Source organism: Carettochelys insculpta, chromosome 9, assembly GCF_033958435.1.
Source record: "Carettochelys insculpta isolate YL-2023 chromosome 9, ASM3395843v1, whole genome shotgun sequence".
NCBI classification, from domain to species: Eukaryota; Metazoa; Chordata; order Testudines; family Carettochelyidae; genus Carettochelys; species Carettochelys insculpta.
In genome coordinates this window covers 37,672,330-37,693,266 of record NC_134145.1, presented here as the reverse complement: position 1 = coordinate 37,693,266, position 20,937 = coordinate 37,672,330, and the positions used below count along the sequence as shown (strand labels likewise).

Here is a 20,937-nt window from a genome sequence, read left to right as displayed (position 1 = left end):
CCTAGCCCTTTCCCTTCAACAGGAAGGATGGATGAGAACACCACTTGCACTCCAAATTCTTTGACCCTTCTTCCCAGTGCCACATAATCCGCAATAACCCGCTCAAGGTCATTCTTGGCCATATCGTTAGTTCCCAGATGCAGAAGTAGGAAGGGGTAGTATTCCGAAGGCTTGAGCAGTTTTGTAAGGCTCTCAGTCATATCCTGAATTCGAGCTCCCGGTGCACAGCACACCTCACAAAATTACAGGTCCGATCGGCAGATGGATGGTTCAGTCCCTCATAGGAGGGAGTCCCCTACCATCACCACCCTTCTTTTTCTTCTGGGGGTGGTGGTCATTGAACCCCCACCCCTAGAACTACACATCCCATGTCCTGCAGTAGAAGCAGTTCTTCTTCGAGTGTCCCCGTGGGTGCTCCACATTAGGGTGTCGGGCTCGCCCGGCGCCGCAGATCGGATCTTCCAAGCAGTTTCTGCCGGACCGCGCATGCGCCGGTGCGCGCCGCTCCCCCGCGCGCTCCCGGCCATGTGCGCGATCCGGTCCCCGCCAGTTCCTCTTAACCGCCGTCGGCTGCAGACGGAATCCAACTAGGCTAAGGCCAAGTAGTGTATTCAATGGCTTTATCTGTTTTTTCTTAAAGTTTTTTCAGGCACTTAGGCTACTATAAGCTAGCCGGTTGTTATTTTGTAAAAAAAAAAAAAAAAAAACAACAACGAACAAGCTAGGAGAGGGACAGCTCAGCCAGTCCCAGTAACAAGCGCCGGAGGCCAGGAGCTAGGGCTATCAGCCCTCCGGCTAAGGCAGACCATCGGACGGGGAAAACGGCACAAAGAAGGTGCTAAGTACCCACTTAAAAACACAAAGACTCACCAACAATGTCCTCTTCAGGCTTTAAAAAAAAAAAAAAAAAAAAAAAAAAAAAAAAAATGCTGCTTCTTGACAAGGCCCTCCAGCCAGAAGTGCCGGAGCGGCCGCAGCAGGAGGGACCCTCCGGGGCCCTTAAAAGGAAAGCTGCCTCCCTCACCCCATCAGCGCAGAAACGGAGGAAAGTATCTCCAGCCCGATCCCTGCCGGCAGCAACAGCGAGCGGGACGGGAGGAGCAAGCAGCCCCCAGCCGCAGCAACAGCTGATCGGCGGCGGCACGGAGAGCCACGTGGAAGCGGCTCAGCCTCCAATACTCAGCCAGCCGCCCCGCACTGCAGGCAGGGCGGCGGCTAAGCAAACGCCGGTACTGGCGGCACCGCAGGCAGCGGCACCGACCCCCGGGGAACCGGCGGTGCAGAGCGCGCAGGCACGCAGCCTGCCGGCACCGGAGGACACCGCACATGCGGCATCGCCCTCCAGCGTGCCGAGCTCGGTGCAGACGGGGCCGGAATCCCCTGTATGCTCCCCAGCCCGATCCCTGCCGGCAGCAACAGCGAGCGGGACGGGAGGAGCGAGCAGCCCCCAGCCGCAGCAACAGCTGATCGGCGGCGGCACGGAGAGCCACGTGGAAGCAGCTCAGCCTCCGATAATCAGCCAGCCGCCCCGCACCGCAGGCAGGGCGGCGGCTAAACAAGCGCTGGTACCAGTGGCGCCGCAGGCAGCGGCACCGACCCCTGGGGAACCGGCGGTGCAGAGCGCGCAGGCACGTAGCCTGCCGGCACTGGAGGACACCGCACGTGCGGCACCGCCCTTGAGCGTGCCGAGCTCGGTGCGGACGCCGGAATGCCCTGTATGCCCCCCAGCCCGATCCCTGCCGGCAGCAACAACGAGCGGGACGGGAGGAGCGAGCAGCCCCCAGCCGCAGCAACAGCTGATCGGCGGCGGCACGGAGAGCCACGTGCAAGCGGCTCACCCTTCGATAATCAGCCAGCCGCCCCGCACCGCAGGCAGGGCGGCGGCTAAACAAGCGCCGGTACCACCTACCCCCGGAAAACCGGCGGTGCAGAGCGCGCAGGCACGCAGCCTGCCGGCACCGAAGGACACCGCACATGCGGCACCGACTTCGAGTGTGCCGAGCTCGGTGCGGAAGTGGCCGGGATCCCCTGTATGTCAGGGGCGGAGTTACCTCCTCAAGGGAGGGGGAAGACTGCACACAAGAGGAGGCATTGCAGCCCCTCTCCGCACAGGGCTGTGTAGTTGCTTTCTCACAGCCCTCCGCTATGTTGCAGACTCCAACTAGAAGGCAGGGGTCCCCCCCCTCCTTGGCCTACCCAGAGCCCCCTTCTCCATTTTCTGCAACCAGCCTCACCCTGGCTGGGACCACCTCCACCCTTCCTGGGATTTGAACCGCTGGACTATTAGGCAAAGTCGCTCTCTCCAGGGTCTCGACGGTCTCCCTCCCCCAGACGCAAAGGGTATGCACCAAGGGAGTGGTCTAGGTCACCTTCCCAAGACCAGTGCTTATACTGCCGTGGTCGCCCCTACCACGCAGGGCATAGACACCATCGGCAATCTACTAGGGAAAGATCCCTACGAACGATCTCGTACCCCCAAGGGCAATTGTGACCGGGGACAGAGACTTAAGCATCTCAGGGGGGACTGGTTATGGAACCCCGAGATTTTTCCTCGCACACCTCTAGTGAGAGGGTGTACCATCATCAGCAGGAACCGGAAGGGTCCAGAAAGACGTACCCCAGCGGTTCCTCGCTTTCCTCCCCGGATGAGGCTACGGCCCCGGGGGGCGTCCATCCTCCGGACGATCTCAAACAGTTCCAAGAGCTGTTTTACGAGGGTGGCCTTCACGCAAGGCTTCCAGACAGCAAAGGTGCAAGAGCAACACCATAAGCTCCTCAAAAATCTGAGACCTCCGGCCTCCTCCAAAATAGCAATACCGCTGATGACGCAATCTTGGAGCCTGCCACTATGATATGGCAGACTCCCGCGACTATTCCGCCTGTCCACAAAAGAGCGAAAAAAAAAAAAAAAAATACTTCGTGCCCACGAAGGGCATGGAGTTCCTGTTCAGCCACCCACAACCAAATTCTTTGGTGGCGGAGTCGTCGCAACGTGGGGGAATAAACAAACATGCCAAAAAGCTAGAGCTGTTGGGCAGAAAGGTCTACTCCTCCTCCACGCTACTGTTGCCAATGGCAAATTACGCAGCGCATCTAGCGAACCATAATTTCAACAACCACATTAGGTTGACCTCCCTCATGGACTCGCTTCCAGAGGGCACGAAACCAGTGCTCAAGGCCATCATCTGACCATTTTATAACCAGTGGCAAAGGATCACCACAGACACATGGGTGCTGGAGATCATAGCCACGGGGTACGCCATCCCCTCCCAGTTGCTCCCACCGCCATGACCTCCACCCGGGGCCCCACCTCCAGGAGACCTCCCATGTAGCGAGGCTCAAGCAGGAGGTAGACCATCTCATGCTCGTAGGGGCAGTGGAAAGAGTGCCGGAGCAACTGCAAGGGAGAGGGTTCTACTCGAGGTACTTCCTCACGGGGAGGTCCATCTTAGATTTTCGAGGCCTCACCGGTACCTGCGCAAGCAACGTTTTCGGATGATCACAAACGCCTCCATCCTTACGGCACTAGACGATGGAGATTGGTTCGCAGCCCTCGACTTACAAGGTCCTACCGTTTGGGCTCTCCTCAGCCCCCAGAGTCTTCACCAAGACCTTGGCAGTGGTGTCAGCCTACCTGCACAGACAGGGGGTATTTATATTCCAGTATCTGAATGACTGCCTACTCAAAGGGGCCTCAAAGGAGGAGGTACTACGCATAATATGTGTCACAGCAGGCACGTTCTCTTCGCTCGGCCTGCTTATCAATCTGACAAAATCAAAGACAGACCCCACACAGGACATAGAGTTCGTAGGGGCACGCATAAATTCTATTACAGCGAGGGCGTATCTACCAGAGACTCGCTTTCGGGCCATCGGCTCCCTCGCGCAAGGCTTCACCTTCAGCCCTATGGTGCCGGTTCTGACGTGCTTACAGCCGCTGGGCCACATGGCGGCAGCAACGTTTCGTACAACAGAACGCCAGGTTACACATGCGCAGCATGCAGCATTGGCTGGCGAGCGTATACAAACCGGCAGCACACACTGTTCACAGGATGGCGTCGCCCACAACGGAGGTGCGCAAATCCCTGCAATGGTGGGTAAACCCAGAGAACCTGCTAACAAGGGTACCCTTCCACCAACCACACGTATTGGTTTTTCTTACTACAGATGCCCCCCTCATAGGGTGGGGAGCACACATGGGCGAAGAGGTGACGCAAGGGCTGTGGTCCTCTATGGAGCAGTCACTGCACACAAATATACTGGAGCTCAAAGCAGTGTTCAACGCCTGCAGACACTTTCGAGACCAACTGAAAGGCAAGGTAGTCGGGATCAGTACAGACGATACCTCCACCATGTTTTATATAAATCGGCAAGGAGGAGCTCGGTCCCGTGCCTTATGTGTAGAAGCAGTCCGGTTGTGGAACTGCTGCATCGCCAACAATGTAACCTTGAAAGCCTCGTACTTACCAGGCGCTCGCAATGTGAAGGCAGACCAGCTGAGCAGGCGTTTCGCACTCACGCACGAGTGGCAGATCCGTCCCGATCTGCTGCAACCGATTTTTCCACGCATGGGGTTTTTCCCCAGATAGACCCTGTTTGCTACTCAGCACAACAAGAAGTGCCCACAATTCTGCTCCAGGGCAGGACTGGGACGGGGGTCCCTGAGGGATGCCTTCGCGATCTCATGGAGGGGCCCCCTGCTTTACGCTTTCCCTCCCACAGTGCTCATCCACAAAGTGTTGCAGAAAGCCAGGAGGGAAGGAACCTGAATGATCCCGATAGTCCCAACGTGGGATCGACAGCAATGGTTCCCCCTATTCCTGCGCATGTCGGACCGGCCACTGAGGTCCCCTCCGGTGGCGCGGGATCTGCTCACGCAAGCCCAGGGGTCCATAGTGCATCCGCACCCCCAAAGCCTGCGACTACAAACGTGGTTAATCCATGGCTTAGCTCCCTAGAGAGCACATGTACGGAGGAAGTGCAGCAAGTCCTATAAAGTAGCAGGAGGACTTCCACCAGGAAGACCTTCAAGCAGAAATGGACTCGCTTTACGGCATGGTGTTCTACCAAACAGCTAGCCCCCTTTCGGTGCCTATGGCTGTGATATTAGAGTATTTACTGGACCTCAAGAGAGGAGGACTCTCGCTATCCTCGTTTCAGGTCCACCTGGCCGCCATTTTGGTGTTCAGACACGAAGAGGAAGGGCACACGGTGTTCGCCCATCCCATGGTTACCAGGTTCTTCAAAGGGCTGGTAAGCCTATACCCCCCTCAGAAACCGCTTCCACCTCTGTGGAACTCGGACCTGGTGCTTAATGCGAAAAGGGGACCACCGTTTGAGCCTTTGGCCACGGTTTCCCTCCGCCTCCTTATGATGAAGACGACCTTTCTTCTCGCAATCACGTCAGCTCGCAGGGTGAGCGAGCTTGAGGCAGTTATGGCAACGCCGCCCTGCGCTGTTTTTCCAAGGAGGCGGTAACCATACGGCTGCATCCAGCCTTTGTTCCTAAAGTTTCTTTCTGAGTTTCATACTAACGAACCTATTGTTTACCCTTGTTATCCAAAGCCTCATAACTCTAACAAAGAGGTGCGCCTACACCTCCTGGACGTGAGCAGGCGCTAGCTTTCTATATGGACAGGACCAAGTCCTTCCGGAGAACGGATAGGCTCCTAGTCTCTATCGCTCCCAAATCAAAAGGAGAATGTCTCTCTTCGCAGAGAATCTCTAAGCACATCGTATCTTGCATAAAAATGTGCTACAAACTCAAAAAGACTCCTTTACTGGCCACGCCCAGGGCTCATTCCACTAGGGCGGTGGCAGCATCAACAGTCTTTTTTCAAGGGCGTTGCGCTAAAAGACATTTGCAGAGTGGCGACCTGGTCATCCTGTGACACCTTCGCCAAACATTACGCCCTTCACAGGGTATTCCAAGAGGATACCCGTCTCTTGGCAGCGGTCCTCTCGGGGACAAGCTGCACATAATCCGATTACCCACCTCCTATCTTGGGTTACTGCTGGGTAGTCACCTAATGTGGAGCACCCACGGGGACACTCGAAGAAGAAAGAAAGGTTACTCACCGTAGTAACGGTGGTTCTTCGAGATGTGTCCCCGTGGGTGCTCCACTACCCGCCCATCCTCCCCGCTCCGGATCTCTGTTTAGTGTTTTGCAGGAGCATCCGAGGCGGTTGGTCAAGGAACTGGCGGGGACCGGATCGCGCACATGGCCGGGAGCGCGCGGGGGAGCGGCGCGCACCGGCGCATGCGCGGTCCGGCAGAAACTGCTTGGAAGATCCGATCTGCGGCGCCGGGCGAGCCCGACACCCTAATGTGGAGCACCCACGGGGACACATCTCGAAGAACCACCGTTACTACGGTGAGTAACCTTTCTTTCCCTTGCGATTTTTTCCCTGCGAGGCTCCTTCCAAAGCATTCTCCTCCGCAGAAGCAGTGGAGAGAGCCTGAAAGTGATTACTTATCTCTATATCAATGGGGGACTCATGTACCGGCCTTCTTTTCTTCTAGAAGTACATGCTGCCAGTTCTCTGCTTCATCCCTTACCACCCTCCCCGGTTCTCTCGCCTGCCGTGCTTGCAAGATTAAACACTCCCTTCCATCAAGGAAATCTTCATCCTCCCTGATTGAGTGTAGGGTCAACACTTGAGCCTCCAGTCCTCTTATTTTTTCTTCTAAAATGGAGACCAGCTTGCACTTAGTGCAGAAGAAATCCCTTCTTTCCTCAGGGAGGAAGACAAACATGGCGCATCCCGAGCAGGTAACAGCAGTAGACCTGTCACTATCCATGCCTGCCATCCTAGAACAGGGATTTAAAAGAAAGGCAAGGGTCCCTGGCCCCTTCCAAACTTCCTCTGTAAACTCCCTGTTTGCAGTCCTGTATTCGCAAGCTCAACTGTTTGCTTGGACACTGCTTTATAAAGCCCTCAACTGCCTCAAAGTCCTTCCCCTTACTGAGGCTCAGCCAATCAGCAGAGGCTTCTAGATAACATGCTTATTTAGAAGCCAACAGTTTCCTAGTGCCAGTCCCAGTCCACCCTCTGTGGGGGCGGTGGGGGGGGGCAGGAGAAAAAAAATGAAAAAAACCAAAAAAAAACGAAACCAACAACCACACACCACAGAGCAGAAAAAACACCACAGCCACAGCCAGCAAGCCCCAAACACAACACACACCCAGACAGCCTCTTACTTAAGAGTCCTGTATTTGCTTCTCCTTTACCTGCAGAACTCCCTCTCTAACTCCCTGTTTACAAGCTCACCTGCCTGGACACTGCTTGGTGAGGGAGTGTGAAGGGGAATAAGCAGACAAGCAGTGCACCCTTCCTTCAGGACACAGGATCTGGGGAGGTGACTCAGGAATGTAAGAATGTGTGTACTTCTCCCCCTTCAGCCCTGTGAGGGTGCATAGCTTGACTTAGTCTAGAACCATCTTCACTGCAGGGAGATTCTAAACCACGTGGAAGGACATTGCACCTCCCCCCACATTCACACCCATGCCCACGTTCAGGAGAACAGGATGTGGTGCACATGACTGATTTATTATTCATTCATATGTTTCTAGATTGTTTCATTTACCCCATAATGCTTGTGTACAGAATATGTGAAAGCTATAGTTTCACATAAGGCAAGATTGTCACACTCTCAGCTGGAAGCTTTCCTGTTACAATCTCAGTATGTACAATATGCGTGGTCCTGGTTAGAGCTTTAAGAACACAGTCGTAACAGAGCATTTAATACACTCATCCCCCATTAAACGAATATTTTACTTACAAGTACTCGCTTAAACGAGGGACATGTATACTTACCTTTTGTTCGCTAGATAACTGAACTCCCCCCATTAATATGAGACTACCCCCCATAGCCTGACCACCCCACTGTCCCCACAGCCCTAACCCACCGCAGCCTGGCACCCTGTTAGCCACACAGCCCCAACCTGTGGCAGCCTGTCCCCCGCCAGCCAGCCCCACAGACCCAACCCACAGCAGCCTGACCCCATGGCAGCCTGACCCTCCACTGGCCAAGCAGCCCAAACCCATGTCAGCCTGAACCCCCCTGCCAGCCCCGCAGACCCAACCAATTGCAGCCTTAACACCTCCCTGTCTGCCCCACAGACCCAACCTGCCACCAGGTTTTAACCGTCCCTCCTGCTTATGGCCCCAAACTGCCACGTGCCTTTAACCCTCTCTCCACCCAGCCCAAAGTTCACTTACCTTTCAAAAGCAGCGCCACACGCTGCCACTCCTTCGCCCAGTTAGGAGCACTAGGAACCAATCAGAGACTTTTTACATGGGAATTTAGTGTCTCTCTTATGAGTTTTCGCCTATGAGCAGAAAGTTGGGAACTAATTGTGTTCATATAGCGAGGGATGAGTGTCGTTTTATATATATTAGGCACAACAAACAAGATGATGATCATTCTGACCTCCAGTGGTAGTAGTTATGAACTGATGTATTGATGGTTACAATCAATTCTTAATTGTTTTGAAAGTAACTTTGTCCACATATTTATTCTGGGGATACCATCACTGGACCTAACCATGTTAGTTACAAGATCAAAGGCACATTCTCGTGCACTTCCAGCAACATTATAGAATCATAGAATCATAGAACACTATGACTGGAAGGGACCTCAAGAGGCCATCGAGTCCAACCCCCTGCCCCAATGGCAGGACCAAGTACTATCTAAACCATCCCTGACAGATGTCTATCTAACCTGTTCTTAAATATCCCCAGCGATGGAGATTCCACAACCTCCCTTGGCAGTTTATTCCACTGTTTGACCACCCTGACAGTTAGGAACTTTTTCCTAATGTCCAACCTAAACCTCCCTTGCTGCAGTTTAAGCCAGTTGCCTCTTGTTCTGTCCTCAGAGGCCAAGAAGAACAAGTTTTCTTCTTCTTCCTTATGACTCCCTTTTATATATGCTATTTTGTGCCAACAATGCCCTGACACTATGTACGTTGGACAAACTGGGCTAAACCTTCGCCAAAGAATAAATGGACACAGAGCAGACGTCAAGAAGCTCAATACACATAAGCCAGTCAGTGAACACTTCACTGGCGTGGAGCATTCTGTTAAAAACCTGAGTTCTATCCTGGAATACAAAGAATTTAACAACAGATTAGAGCGAGAAATTTGTGAGTTAGAGTAGCTGTTCCAATTCAACACACTAACACGTGGTATGAACAGAGACATCAATTACCTTACACATTACAAGGACTACTTTCCTTCCTTTGATGCTCGTAATTATCTTAGACAGGCCAATTAGTATGCCCCCACGTCTCACCCCCTTCCTTCAATCCTATTTGATTTCAGTTTTTATTGCAATTTTTTTTTGGTCCTCTGTGCTTATAAATGTCAGTCTGTATTGGAAATGAAATTGATCTGCTGAAGTGGGTCTGTCCCACGAAAGCTCATCACTGAATAAATCATTTTGTAAGTCTTTAAAGTTCTACATTTCTGCTGCAAATGTCTAATATGTTTGGAGAAAAAAGAATATGTACAAAGATTTTATTTAAAAAAGATGCACATTAATTACAGTTTAGCCTCCAGAAGTCATCATATGTCTTTAAACTGGCCAGAATGTCTCAAAACTATTACATTCTCATGAGACCAAGGGGAAAGTAACAAATGTGCTATATTAAGATTGTCACAAAAGGCTTGGAAAGTTTTGACTTAGACAATGTAAAATATCAGCATGCAAAGCAAAATAGCTTTCTTGGTAGAATCTTGATTAAAAACCAGCAATCTAGTAATATTTTCAAAAGTGCATGGATGCTCAAGGCCCATATCTTTTAAAAATCTGGTCTATAGAAAGTGTTCATTTTTTTCTTTTATGGAGAAAGGTTACAAATATAATATCCTATTCATAGGCTTTGAGAACATATGTGTTAAAAGTACAATCTCATATAGCTTATGAGTTTGTTTCAATGTACTCAAATGAGAAAGAACTAGCGATTATTTAGTTCTGAAAACTCTTGGCTCTGGAGATCTTTCAATTTATGAAGTGACTTTGGCATCCTAATGCCAATACCCTGAAGAGCGAAAGCAAGATGAGTGTTGTACTGAACGTCTGGTAAATGTTTGCCTACAGAATCACCTTGCCAACCCCATGCCCCTGTGTGCATAGCATCTTCTTATCCCAACACAGCTAACCCCATGCCTAGGAAAAAACAAGATTAGCAACAGCAAGAGTACTGGATTTAACCAGGGACTGGTGCAGCGAGAGAGGGAAGAGTGTTGCCTGTGATAGTTCTCTCATGGACCATCTCAGGACACTTATCCTTGGTATTATATATATAATCTGATTTGTTTATTGGCTTTTTGCTAAGCTGATTACTTTGCAAGGTTTTGTTTAGTTATTTTAATTTTGGCATATTTGTGTCCTTGAAATAGAGTATAATTCTTTTTCAGTAAGTAACTTTATTCATCCAATATCATTCAGCATCACTGGGAGTATGGGTTTAATTCACTGAACTGTTTTTCCCTTTGAGGGGATGAATTTAATATTAATGAAAATTAACATTTTTATAAACCATAGCAAAACACTCTGTGGTCTTTTCAGTGTTTTTCATTTTGTTTCACTTATTTGTTTGTGCCATTTAATGTCACTTTGCTTCAGGACAAAGAATAGAAAACATGTTTAATTATGCCTTGTATAGGTACTGCATGGCTAATCTTTCAGGTAAATATCACAATGTATTCCTCCAAAACTGAAGAAATCAATGTTAGAGGTAGATGCCTGTAACTCCTTGTTTGCAGTGTCTACCAAGAACATGGCAAATTTGAAATGCCCCATGGCTGACTGGAGGGTCTAAAGACAGGGCCATATTCCCACAATTGTTTAGCTGTAAAATAAGTTCTGCCTGTGTGATAGATATGGGAAAATGCTGACCATGTTGGATGAACTCTAAGTTACCCTTGTGAAGATTGCCAGGGGCATTACTAGTTTAACTGTGATTATCAGTGGGCCTAGTAGTTGGAACTTACCGTTAGTTATCCAAGGAGGACAAAGATGCACATAAGCTGGGTCTACACTTGCCCACAGCTTCGAAGGGGGAATGTTAATCAGGTCAATGGGAGATTACTAATGAAGTGCTGCAGTGAATATGCAGCACTCCATTAGGCTGATTCTCCCCTGCAGCAACTTCAAAAGTGTCAAGCTTCAAAGTGACAGCATGTGTGTAGCCGTGGGCACTTCGACGGCCCTGCACTACTTCAAAGTGCCTTTAGTCCTCACGCATGCTGGCACTTCAAAGTTTAACACTTCGAAGTTGCTGCAGAGGAGAATTAGCTGAATGAAGCATGGCATATTCACCGCAGCACTTCATTAGTTATCTCTCATCACCCTGATAAACATGCCCCCTTCGAAGCTGGTGCAAGTGTAGACAAGCCCATCAAGTCTGATCCTGAAGAGCTTTTTGACTCAGACCACCCTCCCATTTTGTTCAGATGGGTGTTCTGACTAACTAAGGCGTTCAGGAGTGCAAAGCACCTCCCACAGAGCGCTCCATCTGGAACGGATTTCTGGGGACTTGGCCAAATTTCCCCTTAAACTGTAATGTTTTGACTCCTGAGTTAGTTAAGGTTATCTTTTGGAGCAATCAACATAGATCATAGGCAGCTGGTATTCCTCACTATCCTCTGCCTTTGGAAAAGCATTTATTTAGTTGATGCTTGGTTGGAAGTATCATTCTGACTGAATACCCCATGGTGCAGTTGATCCAGGGTGGCCTGCTGTCAGCTTTGTTGTCAAATCTGTCCAAGCTGTGCTTGAATTCTTCTGATCCTCTTGTGCACTTAAGATATTGCTATCTTTTCCCGGGTCCCAGGAGGTAATGCAACCTGTGTTACATGGTGTGGATCACAGTGACTGCAGAAAATACTAAAATACTCAGTAAGTCTGGGGAGCTGAAATAGAGGTTAAGTCTACACTACATTGTTTTGTTGACAAAACTAGCATTTTGTTGACAAAACCCAGGGAGCATCCAGCTTCCCAAGGCATTCTGTCGATAATAAATCAACAGAATGCAGCACTTTAGTCAACTGTCTTATCCTGTCCACAGAAAGGGTCTGGACATTCTGAGGGTCCATCTGTCGACAGAAAGGGCTTCCAGGACACTGGGCAGCCCAGTCTGCTGTGCTTCTGGTTGGCTGCTTTGCTGATGGCTGGGCACTCTGGACGTTCTCTGGTGACAGATGGGATCACTCTTACAATCCGCTTGGCAGTTTGGCCGCAATCTGTCCAACAAAATCCTCTGTCACTAAATTGCTGTAATCTAGACATAGCCAGAGGGTCACTGTGTATCCCAAAGCTTATTGTATTTGAAGTCGGTTTGAATGTTCGGTACCTGAATGGAGAAAATAGCTGATAAAAGGTTGCTGGAAGTTCAGTGCTGTAGCACATAGAAATATAAGAAGGAAAGATAAAATGAAAGTAAGCGAATGAGAAAGCATGTTTCCTAAATGAGCTATGAAGAAAGGAGGAATGGGGTTTGAAAATACAGCTCGAAATGCTTATTCCCACAGGTACTATGCTGCAGTAACTGGATAAGAGATCTTGCTGCACCTCCCACAGTTTAGGCTAGAGGCCAGTCATGAGCAAGTAACATGTAAAGTATGTTCTGTGTTCATTGCCATAACTTTAAGTTTCCTAAATTGGCTGTTGATTTTTTCCACTATATTTTCTGTTTCTCCCTAATAAAAACAACTGACATGTATCTCGCTGTTTCTGTGGATCTATAGTGGCAAACTCACATGTCTTTTGCAACTGGTGATTTTTGTCTTTATCTGTATATGTGAGCACATTCTAACTCTTGGTCTGAGACTGGGATACAAGAGAATGGGAATGGGGCTGTGCTTGTGGCATAGTCTGTTATTTCCTTTGCTTAGAAGTCCTGGCTCACCATTGCTCCCATAAAGATGACAGGTACTTCGTGGGTCTATCATCTGATTGTATTATGGCAGTGCTGTGTTGGCAGGCTACACTTGGAAACCAATTGGAATATTCAGGTAGTACAAAATGGGCTAGCCGTTTGCCGTTCATAGAAAATATAAAGCACCAGTTTTCTAGTTTTGCCTGTGTGTTTCCCTGTGCAATTCAAGGTTTTAGCTTTGATCCATACATCTCTATGTTACTTAGCTCTCTAGAAATGCTTGTTTTATTTTGAAATTCTACACAAGGAAAAAAGTAAAATATGGAAAAGTTTGCAAGTTTTCAGGTTTTAGACAAAAAAGTCCATTTTCTGTAGGAAGCAGACATTTTTACTGGGAAAATAGTTTTATTGAAAACCCAATTTTTCTGTGAGATACAAGGATACAAAATTTTAAACTGTCAGAGAACCTACATTAAACGTATGGGAGAGAAATGGAAACTGGGATATCTCAGTGGAGAGCTTACAACTCTGGAATTTACCCCATGGGTCTGTTGGAATCTGAAACCTTGAATATATCACAAACCACTAGTAGACATGCTGTGACCTAACAAATCACTTGCTCAAACCATTGCAGTTTGACTACACCTGGGGTTTACACTGATAATGTTACATAGAGATAACTTGGTGAGAGGTGGTGAAGATAGTTTAGGAGAATTTGGCAAGCAAAGTTGCTGTTGAACACAAATGTGTCGGCTTTCAGGTGGTCTGATCACACAGTGAGATTTATTGTTACTCATTGCCTTCAGTAGAGTTCTGAGAAATGCAGCTATACTATCCATCCAGCATCACAGCAATTACCCGCTTCTTTTTTTCAAAATTTAGCCCTTGGGGTGGTATAATACTCAATATTAGTGGTAAATCCCCGCAAACTGTCAGGCAAATGGACATATCTCACCTTTAAAGCTGCTCATAGGTGTGTGAGAGACCTGCAATTGCAGAGAGAAGTCAGAAGCTTACAGGACAAACATCCTCCTGTCTTGGCAACACCAGGCATTCAAAAATCATGAGTTATATGCTTAAGAAAAAGTACGAGGTTTGCATATCAGTCATGAGATTTTAAAAATTATACTTTTCTGGATTCTTTTTTCTATATGCCTTCTGGGTTTTGAGCTTTTAAAGATTCATGTTTCCAAGATGGTTTCCTTGCTCATGGGAGCTAAACGTTTTCCATTGTTTTTAATGGAGGTTGAAATTTTCGCACAATCCTGTGACTCCAAAACATCAAGAATCACAAGATATGCAATAAAATCATCACTTGGCTAGTCTGACTCCCAAGGTATGCAAGAGAATGGGTATCTCTTCCTGCTTTTGAAACTTCTCTGGAGTAAAGGTAGGGCTGGCTCAGGGGGTGGGATAGAACTGAAGCTCTGTAGCATTTGAACTCGACACCTGGAGATGCGAATGACCTGAGAAATCTCTGACTTTCACCTGCTCATCTTTAAGAGTTCTGCAGTCAGAGCTTCATGCTGTCTTCTCAACATCCAGGACAGACTTGTAGAGGACCCTTTCCTCATCATCACTATTGCTATGAACACAGTTGAGCTGGTTCATGGCAGCAGTTAGAGGAGGATTTCTTTGCTGTGCTAGGCCAAACTGTGAACAATAGGTGTTATGTGGGTAGGATTTTGTCCCATAATCCCAGGGAGTGTGCTATTTATTGTAGCAGTAATATGCTGCACTGTATGGGAGGGGACTTTGCTTATTGTTAAAATGCTTCATCCTATTCCACAACATGAAATCCGATGATTGCTCTAAAACTGCAAGACTTTTCCTTTTTGGTTTTTAAATTGAGTGGAGATTAATATGTTTCCATTTATTTTTTGTGTGAGCAAAAAAAATGAGAGCGTGAACATTCAGCAAAATAGGTAGGCAAAGAAAGAAAGAAAATGTGCATTTGACTGCTATGTAAGATCTTTAATGAATATCCTGTGCCGCTCTTATTTTTAATGTCTGTAGTGAGGAATCCCATGTAAAGAATACATTCGTCTAATCCCTGGGAAAGAAGAAGAAGAAGAAAGAAAGAATGCGCAGCATTATGAGCATTATGATTTTTCTATACAAAAACCAAAGTACAGTGTGCATAGTTGTCTTTTCAAACTGAATTAAAGATTTCCCTTAGAGATTATACCTTTATGCTTCATTTTTTTCTAATTTTCAGATGTATATTACCAACACAATAAAAGCCAGAGGGACAAGGCTTGCAAAACCTGTTCTGTGCTTAGGCTTAATGTGTGTGGCATTTCTTACTGGTATCAACAGAGTAGCCGAGTATCGAAATCACTGGTCAGATGTGATAGCAGGATTTGTAATTGGAATATCAATAGCAGTGTTTTTGGTAAGTGATATATATGTGTGTATGTGTGTGTGTGTTTAGAAGTCAGTGAGTAAGAGACAAGGAGTAAAATCTTAGCCACACTAAAGTCAAGGTCAAAGCTCCTCTCTCTCACTGAGTCCCAGATTTCTTACCTTAGCAGTGTAGCAGTTTAGGTATCTGGTTAGTATATTGCATATAACAAGATGTCCTTTTTCTTCTTCTCAAAGCAACTATGTTCTGATACCCAGACCTGTGGCCTCAGTTCATGTGAACAAACATCTACATCATATTAAATAATTCCATGTGCAAAATTTCTGCTGTTAACAGGCGTATTTGTACCTTAGATTCTTCTAAAGAAAACTAAAATGCCAGACTTTTGAGGTGGGACTCAGTTTTTCTAACTAAAATGCCACTTTTCATACATTCATAGATTTTAGAACTGAGAGCATAGACTTTCGTGCCATAGTTCATACATCAAGCCCCTAACTTGTTGAGCTAAGGCATTTCTTTTAAAAAGACACCCAATCTTCATTTTCACTGTATAATATTAAAATTCCATATAAGGCAAAATTAAACAAATACAACAACCTGGTAAAGGTACATTGTGCTCATTTATATTTAATTGAAAATTGTTCGGTTTACCAGAATAAATGACAGGCTTAATCTAGCTTTAAATTCTATGGAAGTGTTTTTCTGTCATTGCAAGCATAGCTGTTAATAGCACAGCAATTAGTATCTGGTTTTTACACTGCATGTAAAAAGGTTCCCTTTTTCTGTTTTGGAGAGAATTTTGGAATTGGATGCAACGTTATTATAGCATCCAGATAAACAGTCTCGGTTCATGTGGACACATCCACATCACCCCACCACCATTATTCTTTAACACTTTTATTGACCATTGCAACAGAGTTGAAAGTTGTGAAAGGGCACAGATGCTGATTTACACTCAAACACCATGGCTCTGTAACACTTATGCCCTCCACTAATACTAAATTCACCCTCCCAAACTGTGTGTATTTTTTCTCAAAGAAACATTTTTCATGTGATCCTTGGATATGACTGAGCTACTCTGGACTCAGAACCCAAGAAGCGTAAAGGCAACACCCCACCTTCAACCTTCCTGATACTGGAGAAACATTTGAGAGCAGCCCTAGGGCTTGTTCAAATTATGCTGTCCCTCCCTTCAACCCCTACCAAGTCTGGTCCTCTTGGGCCAGAACCAAGGGAAGGAAGGTAAGACACTTGGTCACACATACATCCTACCCCCAGAGAGCCAGGAACAGGTGTCTTTTGTGCTATCACATGGGAAATACTCCCCTGTAGGAGAATTCCTCACCTGCTGCTTAACTAGCTTTCTGTCCTGCCAGAACCACTGGAGCTCCTCAGGGGAACAACTACTCATTTCTTATACTTGAGAACTATTGCCACACAGTGGCTACGTCTACACTCGAAGCCAACATCGAAATAGCTTATTTCGATGTAGCAACATCGAAATAGGCTATTTCGATGAATAACGTCTACACGTCCTCCAGGGCTGGCAACGTCGATGTTCAACTTCGATGTTGCGCGGCACCACATCGAAATAGGCGCTGCGAGGGTACGTCTACACACCAAGGTAGCACACATCGAAATAAGGGTGCCAGGCACAGCTGCAGACAGGGTCACAGGGCGGACTCAACAGCAAGCTGCTCCCTTAAAGGGCCCCTCCCAGACACAGTTGCACTAAACAACACAAGATCCACAGAGCCGACAACTGGTTGCAGACCCTGTGCCTGCAGCATGGATCGCCAGAAGCCCTGGGCTAAGGGCTGCTGCCCACGGTGACCATAGAGCCCCGCAGGGGCTGGAGAGAGAGCATCTCTCAACCCCCCAGCTGATGGCCGCCATGGAGGACCCGGCAATTTTGACGTTGCGGGACGCGGATCATCTACACGGTCCCTACTTCGACGTTGAACGTCGAAGTAGGGCGCTATTCCGATCCCCTCACGAGGTTAGCGACTTCGACGTCTCGCCGCCTAACGTCGAAGTTAACTTTGAAATAGCGCCCGACGCGTGTAGCCGCAACGGGCGCTATTTCAAAGTTAGTGCCACTACTTCGAAGTAGCGTGCACGTGTAGACACAGCTAGTATGAGTTTGTATAAAACTGGTAGGGACATCACATTTAATTCGATTTTCAGGAAGGTACATTGGTAGAACCCCCAGTTCTACAGTGACTTTGTAGTCAAAACAATCAAAAATTGTAGTGCTGAAATGTTTGGTGAAAAAATGTGATGTTGCTAATGATTATTTATTAGGGCTATGTCTACACTAGTGAGATTTTTTTGGAAAAGCCGGTGCTCTTTCAAAAGATCCCGCAGAACATTTACATACAAAAGGTATTTTTCAAAAGTAAAATTGAAAGAACACGGCGTTTCTTTTAGAGGTGCTCTTCCTGGTCAGGAAGAGCTCCTTCTTTGGAAAGAAAGTGTGTGTAAACACTCTGCGGGCCCTTCTTTCAAAAGAGGGGGTCATCCATGGTGCTAGCCAGCTGCAGCACAGATGCCCTGGTCAGCACTAGTGGAGGTCTATGCTCCCTGCGTCCAGTTGCTTTTAAAGCTACAGGAGCCCAGAAATCCCATGGCAGGAAGCAAAGAGTGTGGCTGGAGCAGGGACACAAGCTGCCCAGCAGCATGCCCTCACAGCAGCCCCAGAGTGGACAGTGGCACCCAACTGCCCCAAAAGCTAGGAGCCCCTTGACCGCCAGAGGTGCCTCAGGGAGCTGGCTGAGGGGTGACAGGAACCCTCCCAAAGCAGAAGACAGAGAGCCCCCTCCTGGACTGAGCCTGAGCTCTGGGACCTTCTGGGTTTCTGGGAGGAGGAAATGATGGGCGAGAGGCAGAATGCCCTCACCTTTGCGCAACTGGCTGCCAGCCTGGCTGCCTTGGAGCACCTCGCCTGGAGCCAGGAAAAGGCCTGCTACAAGGTTAAGGAGCTGAGGTAGGGGTATGTATGAGTCAGGCATGCCACTGGATGTTCAGAGGCAGGACCCCCAAACTGCCCCTTTTACTGGGAGCTTGACAGCCTCCTCTGTAACAAGGAGATGCCCTCCCACAGCACCATCCTTGAGATGGTGGTGGATGAGCCAGACCCCAAGATACAGGTGGAGGAGCAGCTGGGACCCTCAACCTGGACCATCCTGTCAGAGCTCTCCTCAGACAAGGAGGGATCCAGTGATGGGGCACTGGTGATTGCTGTCCCCTCAGGTTCATCCAGCCAGCCCATGTCCACCATGGTGTCCCTGGACCTACCCAAGGAACCCGCTGGTAAGTACCTGGCATGTTGCACAACCCGGGGTATAGGGAGGTGGCACCTACCTCTGCTATAGCTGGAAGTGGGCCAGCCACTGGCTCAGTCCAGACACACCCTGAAGGGCTGCAGCTTATGGAAATGGCTGCAGGTGACACTCAGCACCCATTCCCGTGGACAGCACTGTGAGCCACATGCGTGGGGAATGAGGGGCCCGGACTGCACCCGGTGTGTGCCCCACCCATGCAGGGACCCCTCGGTGCCCAATATACCCTAGAACTGCTGGTCTGTAGGACAGGGGGATGAGGGGTTTCCTACCTACGGGGAGTGGCGGGTGCGGCCCTTGGGGCTGTAGTGCAGGACTGACATACTGTCTTTCTCTTCCTCTCCATCTGTACAGCTGCCCCATCTGAGGGCCAGGTAATCTCCGCCCAAACTTTGGTGACAGATAGTCCACCAAGAGGCAGTGGAGAGGGCTGGGGCACCCCCGCCACTGACAGTCATGTGTCCAGGGGGCCTAGAGATGCGCACCAGATGCCAACACCACTAACATGGCCACTATCCATTGCCAGATGGAGGTGGCAGAGCAGAGGGTCAAGATGAAGGAAGTGGACCTGGCCTGGTGACGGGAGGTCTGGGATGAACTTAAGGTCAACCTTCAGGACATCACAGGCATCCTGCAGGAGCATGTGGCCCAGCTTCCAGCCCACTCTCCCCAGCCCGAGTCCCCTGGTGGTGCTGCAGGCCCTGCAGTATTGGGCAATGGCCCTGCCCGGTGGCCCAGCCCCTCCCGCTCCCCTTTGCTGAAGCCCTCCCATGGCCCTACCGCCCCATGGCCCCAGCCCGACTGAGGACCCTAAACCTGGGGTGGGAAGGGATCCTGGAGCCAATGGAGATCGTGGCCCTCTACCCCTCCCTAGACAAATGCTTCCCCATCTTCACTCCCCCGACACACAGTTCAGATGCTCTTGCCCCCTTCCCAAGCCACCCTCCCCATGTGCATTGGTACCTACTGTATATAGTTACTTGCACAGTTTGTATTTTTTAAAAAATTCATATATTTAATTAAATTGTTTATTTTTTCACCACCCCTGTATCCCTAGTTATTGGTGGGGGAGCAATGAGGGGGTGGATGGCAAGGAAGGGTTGTAGTGGGGGAGCAGTGAAGGTGGATGGGTAGGAGGGACCTGGGGCAGGATCGCTGGATCCCTTAGGTGAAACTCTCGTGGAGGGCCTCCCTGATCCGTTCCCCATCACAGTGGGCCTGGCAGCTCAGAGCAGCAGCTGGCTGTTCATTAGTGGGCCCGGCTGTGGCTGCCCACCTCTAATCAAAGGCCTCACCCTTACTCTCCACACTGTTGGGGAGGGCACAGCATGCCCCCACCACCTGGGGGACATTATGCCACCAACCTGATGGTGTATGAGAAGGCACCTGAAATGGCCCTTGAGGCACCTGAAGGCGCACTCTACTATGTAGTATGCCTGGTTCAACTGGCTATTAAACAGCTCCTGAATGGGGTCCAATAGCCAGTGTAAGGCCACATGAGCCAGGGCTGCAGGGGGTAGGCAGTGTCTGCCACCATGCACAGGTGCATGGTGATATCCCCGACCAGGAGCTCCCACTGAGAGATGTAAGTCCCCACCTCCATCCTATGGCAGAGGCCAGACTTGCAGAAGACCCATGTGTCGCTGACCTGGCTCGAACAGCTCTCCCAGATGTCAATAAAACATCCCTTATGGTCACCCAGGATCCGCTGCACCACCACCACCACTAAGTGGTAGCCCTTCTGATTTATGAAGCAGCCCGCACTGTGGTCTGCGGCACAAATGGCAATGTGGGTCCTATCCAGGGTGCTGAAGCAGTAGGGGAATCCAACTGCAGTGAATCTGGTGTTGGACACGTCCAGATCCCTAGCACAGGCGAACTTCCAGAGCAGCAGTTGACTGATTGCTTTGACCACCTGCATGGGATGGAGTGTGCACACATGCATGAGTGTGTGACAGGGTGGACCCAGACACCTTCCCCTCTCCCAGCTCCCCCCCCCATGAGCCCTACAGATCTCCCTGCAAGTCCTATGAGGGGAGAGGGGCATCATGGTCCCCCCAGGGATGGACCTCCCCAGCCCACAGCCCTGCCCCTTTGCAGCCCTTCTCCCGGTCTCCAAGGGTCCCCCTCAACTGGGAGCCCTCTTCCTCTTCCCCATGGTGGGTGTGTAACCTGAGCAAGCCTTACCTCCATGAGTACAGCCTCGATGGTCACCTTTCCTACCCCAAACTGGTGTCCTACGGACGAGTAGCTGTCTGGGATGGCCGGCTGCCATACCACAATGGTGACCCTCTTCTCAAGAGGGAGAGTGGCTGCATGTGGGTGTCCTGATGTTGGAGGGTGG

The 20,937-nt window shown here is 49.2% G+C and overlaps 1 protein-coding gene across 2 annotated transcripts in view; it reads left to right on the top strand.

Annotated features, from left to right (window-relative positions):
* PLPPR5 (phospholipid phosphatase related 5) overlaps nucleotides 1-20,937 on the top strand; it is an 81,487-nt gene that overhangs the window by 50,692 nt on the left and 9,858 nt on the right. The window contains exons 4-5 of one of the 2 annotated variants that reach the window (XM_075002807.1): nucleotides 15,106-15,282; nucleotides 16,291-16,398. In XM_075002807.1, coding sequence (XP_074858908.1) covers nucleotides 15,106-15,282; nucleotides 16,291-16,320 — 207 coding nt within the window. In that variant the 3' untranslated portion in view covers nucleotides 16,321-16,398. Of the gene's footprint in view, nucleotides 1-15,105; nucleotides 15,283-16,290; nucleotides 16,399-20,937 lie in introns of those variants that run through there. The other variant, XM_075002808.1, reaches the window with a different exon arrangement.